The sequence below is a fragment of the Podarcis raffonei genome, chromosome Z, assembly GCF_027172205.1.
Source record: "Podarcis raffonei isolate rPodRaf1 chromosome Z, rPodRaf1.pri, whole genome shotgun sequence".
NCBI lineage: Eukaryota > Metazoa > Chordata > Lepidosauria > Squamata > Lacertidae > Podarcis > Podarcis raffonei.
Window position 1 is genome coordinate 10,006,555 of NC_070621.1, and position 18,554 is coordinate 10,025,108.

Sequence of the window (18,554 nt, forward strand, 5' to 3'; positions counted from 1 at the left end):
ACTCATTAAGCCCACTAGGAAAATAATTTTTCTCTCCCAAAAATATATATGTATACATATAGAAATATGTTCTGTAAGTCAACATGTCACGATGCGAGGAGTTCCAAAGATGTCAGCCATTTACTAACTGCTACGGGACAACACTTTAGGGAGTGAGGGGGCCATGGGGGCTTAGTCTTTGGTGGCCTCGCTCTGCAACCGCTCCTCATTGCTATAAACCTCGGGCTCGTCCCCAGACTCATTGAGGAGGACAGTCCTCACAATGGCCTCCGTAACGGCATATGGGTCACAGTTGGCAGAGGGGCGGCGGTCCTCAAAGTACCCGCAGCCATCCTGCCCAACTTGGCGGGGGATCCTGATGCTGGCCCCACGGTTGGCAATGCCGGCCGAGAACTCGAAGATGTTGGAGGTCTCATGTTGGCCCGTCAGCCTCCGGGAGTTGTCCTGGCCCCCGCGAGGGTCATACATGCGGATGTGGTACTTGTGGCGTTTGCTCAGCTTGTCTATGGCAGCTTCAATGAACCTGAAGAGGAGAGGCAGAAAAAAAATACGCATTGAGGAAGTGCAGGCACACCAAGGAAAAATAAGTGCAGTGAAAAGTATTGGGGGCGACTGTGATGGCAGGGCAGAGACAGTGCGTCTCTGGAGAGCAGGACAATCACAGAGTCAAGCGTCAGATGGAGCACATTAGAAAAGCAAGTATTTATGTTCAGGAAAACTTCTTGAAATTATGGCATAGACGGCATCACACTCTCCTCTGCAAATGTCAAAAATGGTGTGTGTGTGTGTGTGTGTGTGTGTGTGTGTGTGTGTGTGAGAGAGAGAGAGAGAGAGAGAGAGAGAGAGAGAGAGAGAGAGAGATTTTGTATACAGTGGTCCCTCGGGTTACATACACTTCAGGTTACAGACTCCGTTAACCCAGAAATAGTACGTTGGTTTAAGAACTTTGCTTCAGGATGAGAACAGAAATCATGCTCTGGCAGTGTGGCGGCAGCAGGAGGCCCCATCAGGTTAAGAACAGTTTCAGGTTAAGAATGGACCTCCAGAACGAATTAAGTTCTTAACCTGAGGTACCACTGTATATAACTTTAAGATGGGAATATGTTGGTAGAAGATTTCTGGAAACCTATTCTGACAGTGACCATAATTTTTACAAAAGCAAACCACTGACCACTGTCCAAAATTAGTGCTTCTGAATATTTTTGATTGTACAAATGGTAGATATTGTCAAAAGAATTGATATTATGTATGATCTTGGAAACTTGAATTGTAACTGGAACTCAACAGCAATCTTTTATTACATTAATTTATGTATTTCCCCTGAAAGGGACAGCACCAAATCTTACACTGGAAGCTTGGTGGTACTCCCTCTGCAATATAGTTTTAATGGGGAAAATTACACACGATTTGAGGAGCAGGAGCCTCCAGACACTTTTTGCACAATTTGACATTTGTTCCTTATATAGGCGCAAGCAGAAGCACCACCTCCAAGGCAGCTCTTGCTACAAGCCTGGCAAATACAGAACCACACCTGACAGTCAAATAGCCAGTGGTGGCTTGTACAGTCTTGCCACCCTAGGCAAAATGGAAAAGCGCCACCTCCTGGGCACTCCCACTAGCCCCCCACGACTTCAGCCATACTCCAGAATGCCCCAAACCCCTGTTTGCCAAGAGGCCTGGCATTCTGCATGGCGTTGCCACTCCTCTTCTCTGCCCAAGGGGAGAGAGAGGACGGAAAGGATGGAGTGGGTGGGCTACAGCAAAAACACCGGGGCAATAATAATAATTTATTATTTATACCCCACCCATCTGGCTGGGCTTCCCAGTAAAATACTGTAATACATCAAACATTAAAAGCTTCCCTAAACAGGGCTGCCTTCAGATGTCTTCTAAAAGTCTGGTAGTTGTTGTTCTCTTTGACATCTGGTGGGAAGGCGTTCCACAGGGCGGGTGCCACCACTGAGAAGGCCCTCTGCCTGGTTCCCTGTAACTTCTCGCAGTGAGGGAACTGCCAGAAGGCAAACAACTTAAGCAAGCAAACAGAGACAACATTGCTGCAGTGTTTTGGGGAGGCTCCAGCTCCACCCACAGACCCTCAAATGATCCACTCGAGTGCCCTAGACGGGAAAGTCCACTCACTTGATACCCCCTTTCTGCCTTGTTTCTTTCGTGCTGACATTGGTGTGGCACCCAGCGCCATTCCAGTTGCCGGTTATTGGTTTTGGATCCAAAGTGGCGATGACCCCAAAGTCTTCGCAGACCCGATGCAAAATGTATCTCGCCATCCACAGGTGGTCACCCATCTCAATGCCTTCACAAGGCCCCACCTGGAATTCCCACTGCAGGTAGAAAGAGATGCTGTTAGTGCAAAAAGAAACCTTCAAAGTTGCCAAACACACACTGCCAGGGCAGAGGCGCCCCCAAAAGAGGGCTGCAGCAGGTGGCAGATTGAAGTTCCAGGTTGGGAAGCCAGAGCAATAAGGGGAAGCAATAAGCTGTAGTAAGAGCCAGCAACTGGCAGGCCACATTTAGTGGGCATATCCAGCTCTTGATCACTCCTCCCTCGCTCAGTAAAGGGACCCAGGGAATGCACACTTCCTCATCACAGGGACACAGGAAACTGCCTTATACTGAATCAGACAACTGCCCCATCTAGTTCAGTCTTGTCTACACTGACCAGCAGCAGCTTCCTGTCTCACCCAGCCCCACCTGGAGATGCCATTGGGGTTGAACCTGGGACTCCTGCATGCAAAACAGATGCTGTACCGTTGAGCTATGGCCCTTTCCTTCAGCTGAGGATGCCCCATAGGTCCTCTTTATACATACCTGAGAAGGCATGACTTCAGCATTGGTGCCACAGATCTCCACACCGGCATAAATGCAGGCCCTGTAATGGGTCTCCACTATGTCACGCCCGTACACCTTGTCGGCCCCAACGCCACAATAATAAGGTCCTAGGAAAGAAAAAGCACATGACACATACAATTAGCATGCTGCTTTGTTAGGAGATATGTACATATCCAACAGGAGGTGCCATCTTAAGAAAGAAGTGCATGAGAAACACAGACAGAGAGATAGGGACAAGGGAACGCCTCCCCTAAGTTTGAAAAACCGCCATTGGGACCCATCTCCTCCTCTTCCTTACACACACACACACACACACACACACACACAGAGAGAGAGAGAGAGAGAGAGTGAGTCTTCACTTGTCAAAATGTTGTGTCCATCCTTTGCTTTTCAAAAAGAAAAAGAAAAAAGGTGCCAGTACTCAACATGAATTTGTTACAGAAAGTGCTGTATTGAGTACCCTTGAGTACCTCCAGAAAAAAGGCACTGGGTCCCAGCACTTGCCAAGATTTATTTATGACATAGCAAGTAACACCTCCAAATGTTACCTCTGTTTATAGCTGTGGCCCTTTTGATTTTTTGTGGACTACAACTCCCATCATTCCTGACCATTGGCCATGCTGGTGGAAGAAAGAGTTCGACAATATATGGAGAGCCAGAGAGGCCCCGCTACTTATCTCTATATAATAAAACCGTAAGGTTCCCCATTGGAGGATTTGAGGCACTGTGTCCCAATCTGGATTTGCGTGAAGTCAGGGCAGGAGAGTGGAGCAAAAGCGAAGGCAGGCTACAACAGAACAGCAGTGGCCAAGGCATGGGAGAAAGAAGGGAGGTGCACTGAGAAGGGGGAAAGCAGTGACAGAGAAAAATGTTGAGGGGGCTGGCTGAGGGCAGGCTTAAGTTGGTAGGGTAGTGCCCTTCTTGCCCTAACAAAGCAGCCTCCACTAGTTGCCCCAGTTCAGAGACTTGCTTGCAAGGCGCATGGCAAGGGCAGAACACTCTTTGCTGAAAGGGCCTGGCATGCACCTTTCAGTAATCCCTCACACGAAGGAAGATTTCGCAACCAAACCGGTTAGCGAGTGGAAACTTTTGTGCAATGCCCGGTCAGGCAAGCAACGTCAGGGAGGGAAAGGTCAGATGATTTGCAAGATACACAATGCACAGATGGCAACTGCAAGGCAGCATGCATATCTGTTTGTGTGTGTGCGTGCGCGCGTATGTATGTGTATTGCTTGCATCAGCAAGACAGTACTTGATCACATGAGCATTCTGAGGCCCTTATCTGTGACTCAGCAGCAGGGACCCATCAATTCATCACAGAGTTGGGGAACATTTCTTAGACAACGCCCACATTCCCTCCTGAAGGAACCTTCTGGGAGCCACCTACCAGTGGCAGGAGCAGCCAAAAGTGGGTGAAGCAACAAGTGTTAACTGACTCACATCTCTTCCATCATCCATCCTGGCAAACAGGAAACCAGGTGGAGAGGCCTGGACAGTACATTTGGTCCCACAGGGCAGGAACATAGAAACGTGGGAAGCTGCCTTGCATAGGTTAGATCTTTGGTCCATCTAGCTTATTATTGTCTGCAGTGACTGCAAGCGGCTCTCCAGGTTCTGAGTCAGGGACGGTTTCCCACCCCTACCTGTAGATGCCAGGGACTGAACCTGAGACCGACCTTCTGCATGCAAAGCAGGTGAACTACCACCAATGTTTTTCATCTCCGAGTAATATAGGATCTTGGCAGGCAACCATCTTGACTTATGGCATAACAAACATCTACCAAAACCTTTAGGGGAAAGGGGACTATTTGTGAATTCTCCTGCTAGCAACAAGCAGAGGTTCAAAGACTGAGCTCCCCTGGCCCCCCTCAGAAAACCCCATCCTTGCTGCAATGGCATTTTCACCAAGCTTGGCAAAGCAGCATCTTTTGTCTGTAGCTCTGCCGCTTCCTTTCCCCCTCCTCACCATACCACCACATTTTTCGCTCTATAAGACGCACCAGACCGTAAGATGCACCTAGTTTTTGGAGGAGGAAAACAAGAAAAAAAAATATTCTGAATCTCAGAAGCCAGAACAGCAAGTGGGATTGCTGCGCAGCAAAAGGAGCGATCACTCTTCCTGTTCTGGCTTCTGGGATAGCTGCACAGCCTGCATTCACTCCATAAGACGCACACACATTTCCCCTTACTTTTTAGGAGGGAAAAAGTGAGTCTTATAGAGCAAAAAATACAGTAATTAAATTAGGCCAAGAAGCACATGAAAGGTTCTTTTTCCTCCTCCCTCCCCATCCCTTTTTACTTTTATGTCATGCCTTTTAGATAGTTAAGCCTGAAGGCAGGAAGGGTGAAATGAAATCTGGAAGCCTTATTTGACTGAAGAGCAGGTCAGGATGCTTCCAATAAATTAATCAATCAAGTAGTCCAAGGACAATTTACAGGATGCCGCTCATTCTTGCAGTATATATGTAATATATCATTAAAGCCAAAGAATTCTGCGGTATATCTGATATGGTGCCAGCCAGAAGGCACGTCCTCTCATACCCCTACCTGCATCCATCCATTTCAGCTGAAAGCCTTATTCTTCTTACCTTGTGGGCCTGGAAAACCATTCTTGGGCCAGCCATATGGGTGCCCATCGACACCCAGCAAAGTGTATTCTTGCTCCATCCCAAACCAAGGCTGACTCTCTTTGACCATGTCCATGATTATCTTGCAGCTGCTCCTCAGATTGGTTTCTGCAAGGAAGAAAAGTTATGTCAACACCCCATTTTGCTTCAAGCTCAAGGTTTGCAGGTGTGCAAAGGCTATTATTGGTTGTCCAACTTGGAGGACATGGAACACTGAATAAGACCTCACCTGCCCGCTTCCGGTTGTATTTCAGAACCTCACATAAGACAAGCTTGTTGGGGTCAAGGGTAAAAGGGTCTCTGAATATCTTAACGGGGATCAAGAACATGTCGCTGTTGGAGCCTTCAGACTGGCCTGTGCTGGATCCGTCGAAGTTCCATTCTGGGAGATCTGTAGGAGGGATTGAAATAAAGGTGTTTTAGGTATCACTCCACTGAATCCAGTCCTATTAGAGGCTGTCCAGGGGGAAATGCTTGGTGAGAATAAGGGCCATAGCTCAGAGGTAGAGCACCTGCTTTACATGCAGAAGAACCCAGGTTCAATCCCTGGCATCTACAGGTAGGACAAGGGGACACACCCTGCTTTTGCTCCAGGTGTGGAAATATCCTGGAGAGTCGCTTCTAGTGAGCAGCAATAATACTCAGCTACGTGAACCCATAGACCAGGCATAGGCAAACTCTGCCCTCCAGTGTTTTCGGACTACAACTCCCATCATCCCTAGCTAACAGGACCAGTGGTCAGGGATGATGGGAGTTTTAGTCCCAAAACATCTGGAGGGCAAAGTTTGCCTATGCCTGCCATAGACAGATCCCGCATTTATTTATTTATTTAACTTAACTAGCTAACTAACTAACTAACTTATTAATTAATCAACTCCTTGGAGTGGGGAGTTTATATATACATAAACTAAAACCCCTAAGCAGTTTGCATAGAACAAAAAGAAAATACACTTAAGGGAGTAAAAAAATATTAAAAAACAGAAAAACTATTTTCCAGCAGAAAAGCAGAAACGTTTATCAAAATATAAATAAAACCAGCATCATGCTTAGGAAGGGGCTTGAAAAGACCCATTCGCTGTGACCTGAAGTCCTGATGATCAACAGTTCAGCGGCAATTTAGAAGCCCATTTTGGGGCAACTCAGCTGCCTTTCCACACCTCAGGCATCAGAGGGAAGGGCTGTAGCTCAGAGGGAAGGTTGAACATCTGTCTTGCACATAGAAGGCCCCAGGTTCCATTCCTGGGACGTCTAGGAATGCCTGGGAATGTTCTGACGAGCTGCTGCAAATCAGTGTAAAAAAAACTAAACTACATTGACCAGTGCCTTGATACACTACAAGTAAATCTCATATGTTCCTATGACGTCAGGTGGATGAGACCTTGCCAAATATGTGAGGACTGGTAGGCCTCATTAAGCCTGCAGTCTAGAGGTTCCTCACACATGATTGAATGAACGGGTTATTCACCTTGGGGTAACATTTCCCTGTAAAAAAGCCTAACAGATAACTCTCCTTAAGATGCACAAGAGGGCATCAAAAGGAACCCAGCCCTGCTTCTTCCACTTCCTGTAATCAAAGCCTGGCCGGTTCATTCATGTACCTGTCGCTGAGGATTTGCATAGGCCAAGTGGCATCCACTTTAACAGTTGAGAATCCCCAAAAGGAAGTAAAAAGTCGCTTCCAATTACATTGGCAAACATTTCAGGAAGCAAAGTAGAAAATAATAATAATAATAATAATAATAAAGCCAGGTGTCTGGAGACCTGCCTGTTTAAAAAGGATTCTGCAAGTTTCTAGCTCCTAACACTAGATTGCTACCTGGGTGTGACTATGCTGGGAGTCGACAGATCCAAAGCTGGACTGTAAACAGGTAGAGAGAACACAGGAAGCCACTGTTAAGTTTTAACCACAAGCAGAGCCACCGAAGAGAGCAGGAATAAGGGAACCTCAGGCCCAGAGGTTGAATGTGGCCCTCAAAGCCTTTCTATCTGGCCCTCAGGACTCTCCAAACCACACCTCCTACTGGCTCTGCTTTGCACCATTCCCTGAGTGTTTTTGCCTGGGTGGGATGTGTCCTTGCCCTTCGCTGTGCAGAAACTAGCCTGCACTACAGAGGTGACATGTAACACCCAAAGCTCTGCCCACTTTTGCCCCTGGCTCCTCCTGCCACTTGCATGTGGCCTCCTGGAAGGTTCTCCAGAGGGGAACTGAAAGAAAAGGTTCCTTGCCCCTGCAAGAGAGGATGAGGGCAACCGCCGCCCAGCCTTACCTTCAATGGTCTTTGGTTCCTGGCTCAGTGTTCTGGTTTTACAGCGAAGGCCTTCGCCAGTTCCATCGATCCAGATGTATGTGACCAGCACCTTGTCCCCCAAGGGCAGCTTCATGTACTGGTCCCTGACCACCTTGTTCAGCTTGGAACTGTGTGACACAGACATGGTGGCAACCTAGGGAGGAGAGGAAGGAAGACGTTTGAGATCCCCTTCAAACTCTGAGTGTGAGTTTCAGAGCTCATCTGCTGGGGTAAATGACCAAACCTTCCTTGCGCTGCTAGGTGAACGAAGCGATAATAAGGCTTGCTTATAGTGAACAAGAGGGACGCGGGTGGCACTGCGGGTTAAACCACAGAGCCTAGGGCTTGCCGATCAGAAGGTCGGCAGTTTGAATCCCCTCGACGGGTTGAGCTCCCGTTGCTTGGTCCCAGCTCCTGCCAACCTAGCAGTTTGAAAGCACGCCAGTGCAAGTAGATAAATAGGTACTGCTCCAGTGGGAAGGTAAACGGCGTTTCCAGTGCGCTGCTCTGGTTTGCCAGAAGCGGCTTAGTCATGCTGGCCACATGACCCGGAAGCTGTACACCGGCTCCCTCGGCCAATAAAACAAGAGGAGCGCTGCAACCCCAGAGTCGGTCACAACTGGACCTAATGGTCAGGGGTCCCTTTACCTTATAGTGGACAATACTGAGCTAGATGGACCAACGGTCTGTATGAGGCAGCTCCCTGTATTCCTAGGCAAATGAAAGCACCACCAAACTTGCACAACTGGTCTCTTCCCCTCAACATCTCTTTTCCCAGCCTCACTCCCATTAAGCAATTGGAACCTCAGCAGCTGTCCCTGAAAGAGGTGAAGGAGCTAGAAGCTTTGGAGGAGGAGGTGTTTAGTATGATTGGATTAACCACACCCCAGACATAAGAGTGCGGCTGCAGGGGCTCAGATCAGAGGTGGAATGAATAGGATTGTTATCTCAAACATCTCACAGCTGAGAAGGAGTTATCTGCTGTGAATCAACCCCACCCCTACTAGCTAGCCTGCTCTAGGGCAATGCAAGATTGATTTGCGGGCAGGGGGGACAATGAAAGAGATATCAGACAGGTCCATTTTTTACAGTGGTTGAATTAATTGGATTAATACAAGCTGGTAACTTTTGGAAGGAGAATTATATAACAGACTCTTCCTGGGAGGGCCCCCCGTCTCTTTCCTCCCCCACCCAAAAAACCTTCTCCATTTACTCATGAAATTCCACATAGCGCTAATAAGCAGTAATATCAAAAAGTTTCCACAACTGCACTCTGCATGCACACAGAATTTTAATTTTTAAAATTAAGCAATGTAAGTATCCACAGTTTCAGTTTCACTGCGGGCGGGGGGAGACCTCTGACTCTCCAGATCTTGGGTGCCAACTCCCACCAGTGGCCCACCCAGCGTGAACAATAGTGAGGGACGATGTGAGTTGTTGCCCAACAACCTATGAAGGGCTACAGGTTCCTTCCATCCCTGGATAAGGGTACAAATTGGCACCTGGAGATTGGGAAGAGGAGGGAAGCTGATGCAGGTGCATTAAAATGGATAAAGAGCTTAATCAAACTAAGAAATAAGTCTGCATCCCTGCACTAAACCAAACTGGGAGAAGGTGGCAGCTATGCTTGTTAAAGTATTGGTTTGGCTTCCTAAACAAGTTTTCAGCCTAAAGTTTTTTTCTCCTAGAGCAGTCAGTAGAGATCCAGGAACTTGCCAACCGCCACTAAGATAACACCCAGCAAGGAAGTAGGAAAACAAACACTGGAATTTGTAGGCCAATTTAACGCTGGAGGAAGAAGCAGAGCCCACCTTAAGGTGACACTAGGCAAATATCTTTCTTTTTTTCAATCTAAATTTTTTTGGGTTTTCAAAAATTAACAGACATAAAACTTACAAAAAGACAAATCACCTACATTTCTAATACTGTACACACGTCTGGCTTCTCTCCCCTTTGTGGTTTTTTGTTTTGTTTTACTTTTTATACTGCATTTTCCAAATTAACGGTAAAGGGACCCCTGACCGTTAGGTCCAGTCGTGGCTGACTCTGGGGTTGAGGCGCTCATCTAGCTTTACTGGCCGAGGGAGCCGGCGTACAGCTTCCGGGTCATGTGGCCAGCATGACTAAGCTGCTTCTGGCGAACCAGAGCAGCGCATGGAAACACCGTTTATCTTCCCGCCGGAGCAGTACCTATTTATCTACTTCCACTATGACGTGCTTTCGAACTGCTAGGTTGGCAGGAGCAGGGACCGAGCAACGGGAGCTCACTCCGTCACAAGGATTCAAACCGCCGACCTTCTGATTGGCAAACCTTAGGCTCTGTGGTTTAGACCACAGCACTACCCATGTCCCTATTTTCTACATTACTCCATCTTTAAAATATTCTGTAGTTTCTCTTAGTAATACGTTTAACATTACATATTAAACCCTGTTAATGAACGTATTTGCATACATGAATTTTTCCAATTTTCCACAATTTCCCCCCAATCTTTAATAACTTCCCCCCTTCTCGGTTTCTTATTACACCCGTTACCCTTGCCATTTAAGCACAATCCCATTAATTTAATTAGCCACTCTTCCTTGGTTGCTACTACAACTTCTTTTCACCTCTGGGCAAAATATATATCTTAGGGCCAACTGAACTTATGTTCCAAAACAGGCAAAGAACATATTAAGACTAACAGAATGATTCTTCAGTTTAAATGTTAAGACAACAGAGGAGGTGAAAGATGAAGATTTTTTTTTAATGGGGCATGGCAAAAAATTCACGCCCATTGACTTCTCTCCCTGCCCCCTCCTCCATCCATTAAACAGAAATGATGGGGACTTTTAAGGCTGAAAATTTGAATGGGGAAGCTGTGCCTCCCCCCTCCGCCCTGTTGGGCTCCAACTGCCACCACCACCGGCCAAAATGGCAAATGGTCAGGGGTGAAGAGAACTATCATCCAACTACATCCAAGATGCCATAATCCTGATGTAAATAATTTAGGACTCTTGTTACCTTAAAAACCAACTGCACCCCCACAGACTAAACCAGTGCCTTAAGGTCAGCCTTTGAGGCTTTCTGCCCTTTGCACAATCATTCCAGGGCCTTGAGGCAAGATAAGCAGTACAGTGGTGCCTCAGGTTAAGTACTTAATTCGTTCCGGAGGTCCGTACTTAACCTGAAACTGTTCTTAACCTGAAGCACCACTTTAGCTAATGGGGCCTCCTGCTGCTGCCACGCCGCCGGAGCACAATTTCTGTTCTCACCCTGAAGCAAAGTTCTTAACCTGAGGTAATATTTCTGGGTTAGTGGAGTCTGTAACCTGAAGTGTATGTAACCTGAAGCATATGTAACCCCAGGTACCACAGTGGTACCTCAGGTTACAGACACTTCAGGTTACAGACTCCGCTAACCCAGAAATAATACTTTGGATTAAGAACTTTACCTCAGGATGAGAACAGAAATCATGCAGCGGTGGCGCAGTGGCAGAAGGCCCCATTAGCTAAAGTGGTACCTCAGGTTAAGAACAGTTTCAGATTAAGAACGGACCTCCAGAACAAATTAAGTTCTTAACCCGAGGTACCACTGTAGTGGAGGCTCCCTCTCTGGGCTTCTTCCAACACTCCAAGCAACAAAGCCATTTCCCTTCTAGTGTTCTAGCATTCTGAGAAAATGTAAGAAAAGTAATATAATTCAGGGGCTACAGGTCTCTTTTCCTTGAGGGGTCCCTTGCTTCACCTGTGCAGCAGAAAACAGCAAGACTTCTTTGCACTCCTTATGTGCCTCTGTGTAGCAGCTGCTGGAAGTCACGAGTGGGGGGGGGGAGTTGCTGTTGGCTTGGGGCCTAATTGCAGGCTTCCTATTGGGGCATCTGAGAACAAGAAGCTGGACTAGAGGGGCCTTTTGTTCAACCCAGCAGTCAGGCTCTTCTTGATGATTAGTTATTTCAATTTATCTATCATTCACCCTGTTCTTGGGCAGTTTATACAAAGTTTTCAAAATATTTGTAATTTTACCATATTTATGGCCATGTTTTAAAGTTGTTGGCTTTTGGGGGGTGAGGCCTTCCTTTGCGACCCTATAAAGGGGGGATTACTGGATTGTTTTTGTTTAAATTTTTATTATGTACAGTATTTTGTGTTTTTTATATTTATGTTGTCAACTGTCCCAAAATCTACAGATATAGGACTGTATACAAAGCTAAATAAAGAAATCAAGATTCTACACTTTAAAAATTAGCAGAGATGGAGTGGTATTTAAGTTTGTTGCGTCCATTCATTTAAACAAGTCAATTCTGAATTAAGATTGACATTTTATACAATCCACAATATCATTTTCATGATGACGGTAGAATTGCTTACCACTCTCTCCAGGGAAATCAGGGGTTGATTAATTTTTACATATTTTCAAAACGGTATTTAAGGAGTAATTTATCTTTTGTATTCAATGGTTATTCATCCAGCTTTTCTCTTTCCTGGCACTTAAAACCTATTCCCAGAGGCATTCAAATAGGCTAACAGTTTGTGTTGATGACGTGGTGGAATTTAGTTTGTATAATTTTTAAAAAAACACTCATTTAAGTGGTGATTTTATTCAACCATTGTTCTACATTAAGTTTTAAATATGCATCAAATACAGATTCTGGTGCAACAGAACACCTTGACGGAAGACAGAGTGCACAGAAATGCTGTTTACCTTCCCGCTGGAGTGGTACCTATTTATCTACTTGCACTTTTGGGTGTGCTTTCGAACCGCTAGGTTGGCAGGAGCTGGGACCGCAAGCCCCAGAGGCTCAGTGGTTTAAACAACAGTGCTACCCACGTCCCAGGTAATATTTTAAAGAAACTACAAATAAATTTCTAACAACCCCCTTTTTTTAAATCATCATCCAGCCTGATAAAAGAGTCTTACTGAATTCAAAATCTCACTCACTGCTGTTACAATTACATTAATTCATAGCTTTTCACAAGATGCCTGAGTGACTTACAAAACGCGCCCCCTCCAACCTCTCACTACCAAGGAAATATAACAAGCAAATAGACAGGGAACCTACCCAAGGGACACTGACACAAAACCCCACACATAACACTGAGTGAAATAATATAGGTTTTACCACCACCCCTCCCCCCTTTTTTCTCCAGCCTTATACTGCATATAACACTAATGTCTCACCACAAATGGAATTGATCTGTAGAAAACAACATGAAAACAATCCATGTACAGTACTTTTGTAAACTAGTAAGATCTTTTTTTAAATTTAATTTTTTTTAAAGCATGCCCCCTCATGAAACCCGCCAAAGGGACAATACAACCACTAATAACACCAGTAAATGTAAATACGTTAAATACGTTTTGAGTTTTTCACGCTCAGCTTCCTTTTGAAAAAGGCCCCAGGGCTGCTCAATCACCAGCCGGCAGCGCCACGAAGCTGCAGAAAATGCCGGCGCGATTTTCGCCTACATCCCCGAGAACTACAACTTCAAGCCCGAGAAGAACTTGGCTGGACACAAAAGCAAAAGTCTTGTTGAACGGCAACCCCCTGGGTGCTTTTACGCGGGGGCGCCCCAAGCGATTTCAGTGGGGGCTACTCGGAAGAAAGCAACTTGACGCCCCCTAAACCGCGCCAAGAGCCCTCGTGGATCAGAAGTTGGGCGAAAACCGTGCATTTCCCCCCTAGGAAGTGGGTCGAGCCCGGTGCGAGCGCGAGCGCGCGTAACCTCGACGCAGAGATGGGTAGGCGAGAAATAGAAGAAGCCCCTCTAAAAAGGAGACCCCCGATCTCATCTCCTTTTCACCCCGATTAACCTCTCCATCAGGCGGAACGCGGCTCTGGGGCTGCGGCGCCCGTGAGGCTTTACTCGGAAACAATATACGGATTCACTTCGGGACTTGACTTCCGAGTCGCGGCGCTTTTCGCCCGCTTTCGGAAGGGGGTCGCGGGGAACGCGGCGGGAGCGCACGGGGACGCACTTACCTCCGGGTGTGGGGGCGTCTCTGGCGCGCTCGGATGGTTTCAGAAGCGCGATCCCAACCCACAAGCTTCGCGGAGCAGCTGCACCTTTGCCGGCTCCTGCTGGCCTTTCTTATAGCCGCCCCCTGCGGAACAGAGGCCGGAGGCGGAGCGAGGGGCGGGGAAGAGGGCGGGCGCCCCCAAACCAGTGTGGGTGCGGCGCTGGAAATACTGTTTTCATGGGCGAAGGCTATCAGCGGCAAAGACGCAGGTTGGTTACTGCTAGTGTCAGAGCCTTTGTGCGCGCGCCTCAATGCCAGTTGGTGGGAATCGCCAGTACTTTCTAATTATTATCAATATTTATTCGTTGCGGTTATCGCTCGCTTTTCCTCCAAAGCACCTCAAGGTGGCGCACGCGATTTCCCCAATTGTCCCAACAAGCCTGTAAGGCAGTGACTGGCCCCAGTTTACCCTGTGAGCCTCATTGAGGAGGGGAGTTTGAACCCTGGTCTCTTCCAAGTCCTCCAACAACAGTCAAAGGTATCTTTTTGGCCACTGTGAGAACAGGATGCTGGAAGAGAGAAGCCTTTTGCCTGGTCCAGCCTGACTCTTCCCCCAAGCTGTAGCCAATGCTAGTCCTCCACAGAGTAGACCCACTGACTAACGTAGGTACATTGATTTCAATAGGCTGACTGAGTAAAACTTAGTTGGATACAGCCGTATGTTTTTAAACAAATCCTTTTTTTTATAGATATTTATTGAAGTTTTCAAAAAATAAAGAAAAAAAACAAAAAAACCATTAAAAACACATAAAATTTACATTCCTTACTTTCAATAACATATTTCCTTGACTTCCCCACACCTCCCCTTCTTGTATTCCAATTCCAATTTTTAGCTCAGCAAGTTCTTGTCCCCAAATTTTACCTTACTATATTTAATTCATTTTAGTTAACCAATTTTAACTTATAATCCTCAGTCTTTACACATCAGTACTTATTCTTAAAAATCTTTTTCTAAGGTCGACCCCAATTCCCTTCCACGAATTCCCCATTTTTATATTAGTAGCAAAACAGAATAAAAGGAAACAGAGTAAAATTGTACACCCTTTGGATTCCCAAAGCCCCACCCCCCCTTTCCCGGTTTCGAACCCCAACAAATGTCCATCAGTCTATCTGCTGTCAGCCTGGTGACCTCACGTCCGAGGCTGTTTTTAAACAAATCCGTAGGACAGTGAGGGGAAAACATATTGTCGGGTTGGAAAAGATTCAGGAAATGGGCAGCCGAAATGAAGAAAGGCTGCAGCGTTTGAGCCCTTTTAGTTTAGAGATAGGGCAAGAAGAGTTAGACATTATAGGAGTCTGCAAAGTAATGCATGGCAGTGGATGCCAATTGGTGGTCCGTGGATCTCAGAGGGTCCGCATAATCCACCCAGGGGTTCCATTCACGTAACAAAAACTACCGTAGAGATAATAAAAATTTTCAAATGTAGAGGGTCCATGGTTCGGCTTATGAAAAACAGAGGGTTCACAGTACTTAGCTAATTGGGAAGCACTGATGTACGGCATGGAGAGAGTGGGTAAAGGTAAAGGTAAAGGGACCCCTGACCATTAGGTCCAGTCGTGACCGACTCTGGGGTTGCGGCGCTCATCTCGCTTTACTGGCCAAGGGAGCCGGCGTACAGCCTCCGGGTCATGTGGCCAGCATGACTAAGCCACTTCTGGCGAACCAGAGCAGCGCATGGAAACGCCGTTTACCTTCCCGCTGGAGCAGTACCTATTTATCTACTTGCACTGGCGTGCTTTCGAACTGCTAGGTTGGCAGGATCTGGGACCGAGCAACAGGAGCTCACCTTGTCGTGGGGATTCGAACCACCGACCTTCAGATCAGCAAGTCCTAGGCTCTGTGGTTTAGACCACAGTGCCACTCGCGTCCCGAGAGAGTGGATAGAGAAAAGTTTTTATGCCTCTCTCATAAGAGTATAACTTGTGAACATCCAATGACGCTGAGTGTTGGAATAAAAAGGTAAAGGTAAAGGTACCCCTGCCCGTACGGGCCAGTCTTGACAGACTCTGGGGTTGTGCGCCCATCTCACTTAAGAGGCCAGGGGCCAGCGCTGTCCGGAGACACTTCTGGGTCACGTGGCCAGCGTGACAAAGCTGCATCTGGCGAGCCAGCGCAGAACACGGAAACGCCGTTTACCTTCCCGCCAGTAAGCGGTCCCTATTTATCTACTTGCACCTGGGGGTGCTTTCGAACTGCTAGGTTGGCAGGCACTGGGACCGAGCAACGGGAGTGCACCCCGCCGCGGGGATTCGAACTGCCAACCTTTCGATCGGCAAGCCCTAGGCGCTGAGGCTTTTACCCACAGCACCATCCGCGTCCCAGCATCCAGTGTTGGAATACTCTTGCCCAAAGAAGAAAAAGTACTTTTTCATGTGGCGGCCACCAAACTTAGAGGGTTGGACATACTCATGGAGGACAAGTCTATATTCCAGCTTCACTGTCAGTAGCATTGTACCTCCAAATACCAGTTTCTGGGGGGTCACAGGTGGGCAGAGTGCCGTTGAGCTCACTTCCAGCTTGCAGGCTTCCAATAGGCACCTGGTTGGCCACCATGATAACAGCATGCCAGACTAGATGGATCATTGGCCTGATCCACTAGGGCTCTTCTTATGTTTTTGTGACAAGAGAACAGAACCAAAATGAATAGAGGTGCTCATCCAAAATGAATATAAGGTACGAATCCTACTCTCCACCCCACCTGCACCCCAGTAAAAGATGAGCACCACAAATGGCATAAATCACCCTGCAGTGTGATCTAAGTTTAATACCAAAGTGGAATATATTAGTCTTGTGTCTAAATACTAACTAAAGTTGGACTGGGGAGAGTGTACTGCAGATAGGAAGACCCCACGGAAAAGGCCTCTTCTTCTCTTCCATTGCCACCCTCTGTACCTCCTTCTGAAGATTTATATGGAAAAGGGCCTTAGATGATGATGGCAGGGCCCAGGTAGCTTAATGAAAGAGCAGGTAAATAAGTTTGGCCACCTGACATCAAAGGCAAAAATCTCCCCCTCCCACAAAACACTGTAATAGTACAGACGCCAATGGGCCATGGGCCAGAATTATCCACTCCACCTGAAAGTAGCTGGTTAGTTGAGGATGTGTTGAGGAGTGTACACACCTGACAAGCAGCATCAGCCAATCCTGACTCCCTGATGTGTGTGTACTTAGAGCAGAAATCATAGAACGGGCAACTTGTGGCCTGATGTCATGCAGATGGTTGTGGTGAGGAGAATAGGGGAAAGGGGTGGCAGAAAGAGACAGGAGGGGGTGCCCTAGCTACTTCTGTTCTTGTCTCTACCCTATTCTGTTTCTGGGTCCATGCACTTTGTGCTCTGGTTATGGCCTCCAAAGGAGTCTATAAGGGGAGTTTGGCCCTTATCAGAAGAAAAAGGTTCCCCTCTCCTGACCTATAGGACGCACAATTTCATCTCATTCATACATTATGTCTTAAAAACCCAGCAGCTTGGATGTACAGTCTTCTACTGTAGAAACCAGTCCCCAGGGACTGCATTACTCTACTGACCTGATTTCATTGTGTCTGATGAAAGAGGTGGTTCCCTGCTTAACAAGTAAGTCAATCAACCAGGATTTGATCAGCTTCCCTCATGATGGCTGTTGGGTGGCACTAGGGTGCCCAGGTGAGTTGCCTTCTCCAGGTGTGTGGTTCAGGAGGAGACAGACTGGGGGAAGCTAGAGGGAGGAGGGCAGGAAAGCCATGATGTCATAAAAGGTTTGCTTCCTGGCTCTGGGCTCTAGAGGCAGCCTGGGAAGTAACAATCTGATCCCTTTAACAGCTGGAGCTGAGACACCAGGAGTAATAATGACCATAATAAATAAAAAGGTCTGGAGAACTAACGGGAGGCATGGTATGTTCTCTGCCACCACTGTCCAGGCCACTTCCTGCTTCCTAGAAACACTGTCATGGTAAGGGGAGGCTAACTTTGCCTTAATCCAATAGCCAGAGATGGAACAGCTACTCTTGATGCTTGTGTTTCCTCGCCTCTTCTCTCCTATCCTCTCCCCATTCCTTTTTCTTTTTGTGTTGTATCCAATAGATCATTGGTCTTCAACTGGTGGTTCAGGATCCATGACTGGGTTGTGGCCTGATCCAAAATGAGTTACCACTGCAACACTATCACCATCAAGATATGCGTGCAGGATTAAGAAATGGGACCTCAATTATATATTTGGGTTAAAGGTCGACCTCAGGCCTGAAAAAGTTGAGGACAACTGCAATTTATTTACATTTACTTACTTAATTAATTAATTTGTATCCTATCTTTTCCTGCAAGCAGCTCAAAGTGGCACACAGAGTTCCTTTTATCCTCACAACAGTCTTGTGAGCAGTGTTAGAAACTGAGATATGAAAGGTAGGAGTGAAATAAATATTTAATTGCCTCCCCAAGGGGCCCCTGCCTCAGAAGGAGGACCAGGACCTTGGAAGGAGCGCAAATGAAGGCTCTGTACCGGTCGGGAAAAGACAGAGACCACACCAGGATTTGGAAAAAGCAAAGCCTGATCTTTATTGAAAGAACAGAAAAAAAACCCAACAACACAAAAAACTGTTGCAACAGGGTCCCCGCTCACGCAATGACACGGAGTCAGAGACCCTGAACAAAAGGACTGCCTTGATTCTTATACCTTTTGATTTTCATTCAGATCAACAGCAAGGAGGTGGGGGGAAGCGATATGAGGGGTGTGAAGAGTGGATTAACATAAGGTAAGCAGGATGTTTGCACCCGGGACGCGGGTGGCGCTGTGGGTAAAACCTCAGCTCCTAGGACTTGCCG

General features: G+C 46.9%; 1 protein-coding gene across 3 annotated transcripts; it reads right to left on the reverse strand.

Annotated features, from left to right (window-relative positions):
- Positions 1-101: 101 nt before the first annotated feature.
- Positions 102-17,433, reverse strand: LOC128406492 (glutamine synthetase-like). 3 transcript variants are annotated; one of them, XM_053373919.1, is made up of 7 exons: positions 17,288-17,433; positions 7,742-7,916; positions 5,704-5,865; positions 5,436-5,582; positions 2,827-2,954; positions 2,140-2,339; positions 102-523 (listed from the first exon to the last, which is right to left on the reverse strand). In XM_053373919.1, exons 2-7 carry the CDS (start codon positions 7,905-7,907, stop codon positions 172-174), a joined length of 1,155 nt encoding a protein of 384 aa, XP_053229894.1. In that variant the 5' UTR covers positions 7,908-7,916; positions 17,288-17,433; the 3' UTR covers positions 102-171. The 3 variants fall into 3 exon arrangements, with proteins under 3 accessions (XP_053229894.1, XP_053229893.1, XP_053229896.1); XM_053373918.1 differs by lacking the exon at positions 17,288-17,433 and adding an exon at positions 13,723-13,851; XM_053373921.1 differs by lacking the exon at positions 17,288-17,433 and adding an exon at positions 11,487-11,547.
- Positions 17,434-18,554: the final 1,121 nt, after the last annotated feature.

Excerpts from the sequence above, each read along its gene's own strand:
- LOC128406492 (XM_053373919.1), bottom strand. The coding sequence starts at position 7,907 with ATGTCTGTGTCACACAGTTCCAAGCTGAACAAGGTGGTCAGGGACCAG. Across the intron at positions 2,955-5,435 it reads TGGTTTTCCAGGCCCACAAG|GACCTTATTATTGTGGCGTT; the intron begins GTAAGAAGAATA and ends TTTCTTTCCTAG. Across the intron at positions 2,340-2,826 it reads CTGAAGTCATGCCTTCTCAG|TGGGAATTCCAGGTGGGGCC; the intron begins GTATGTATAAAG and ends TTCTACCTGCAG.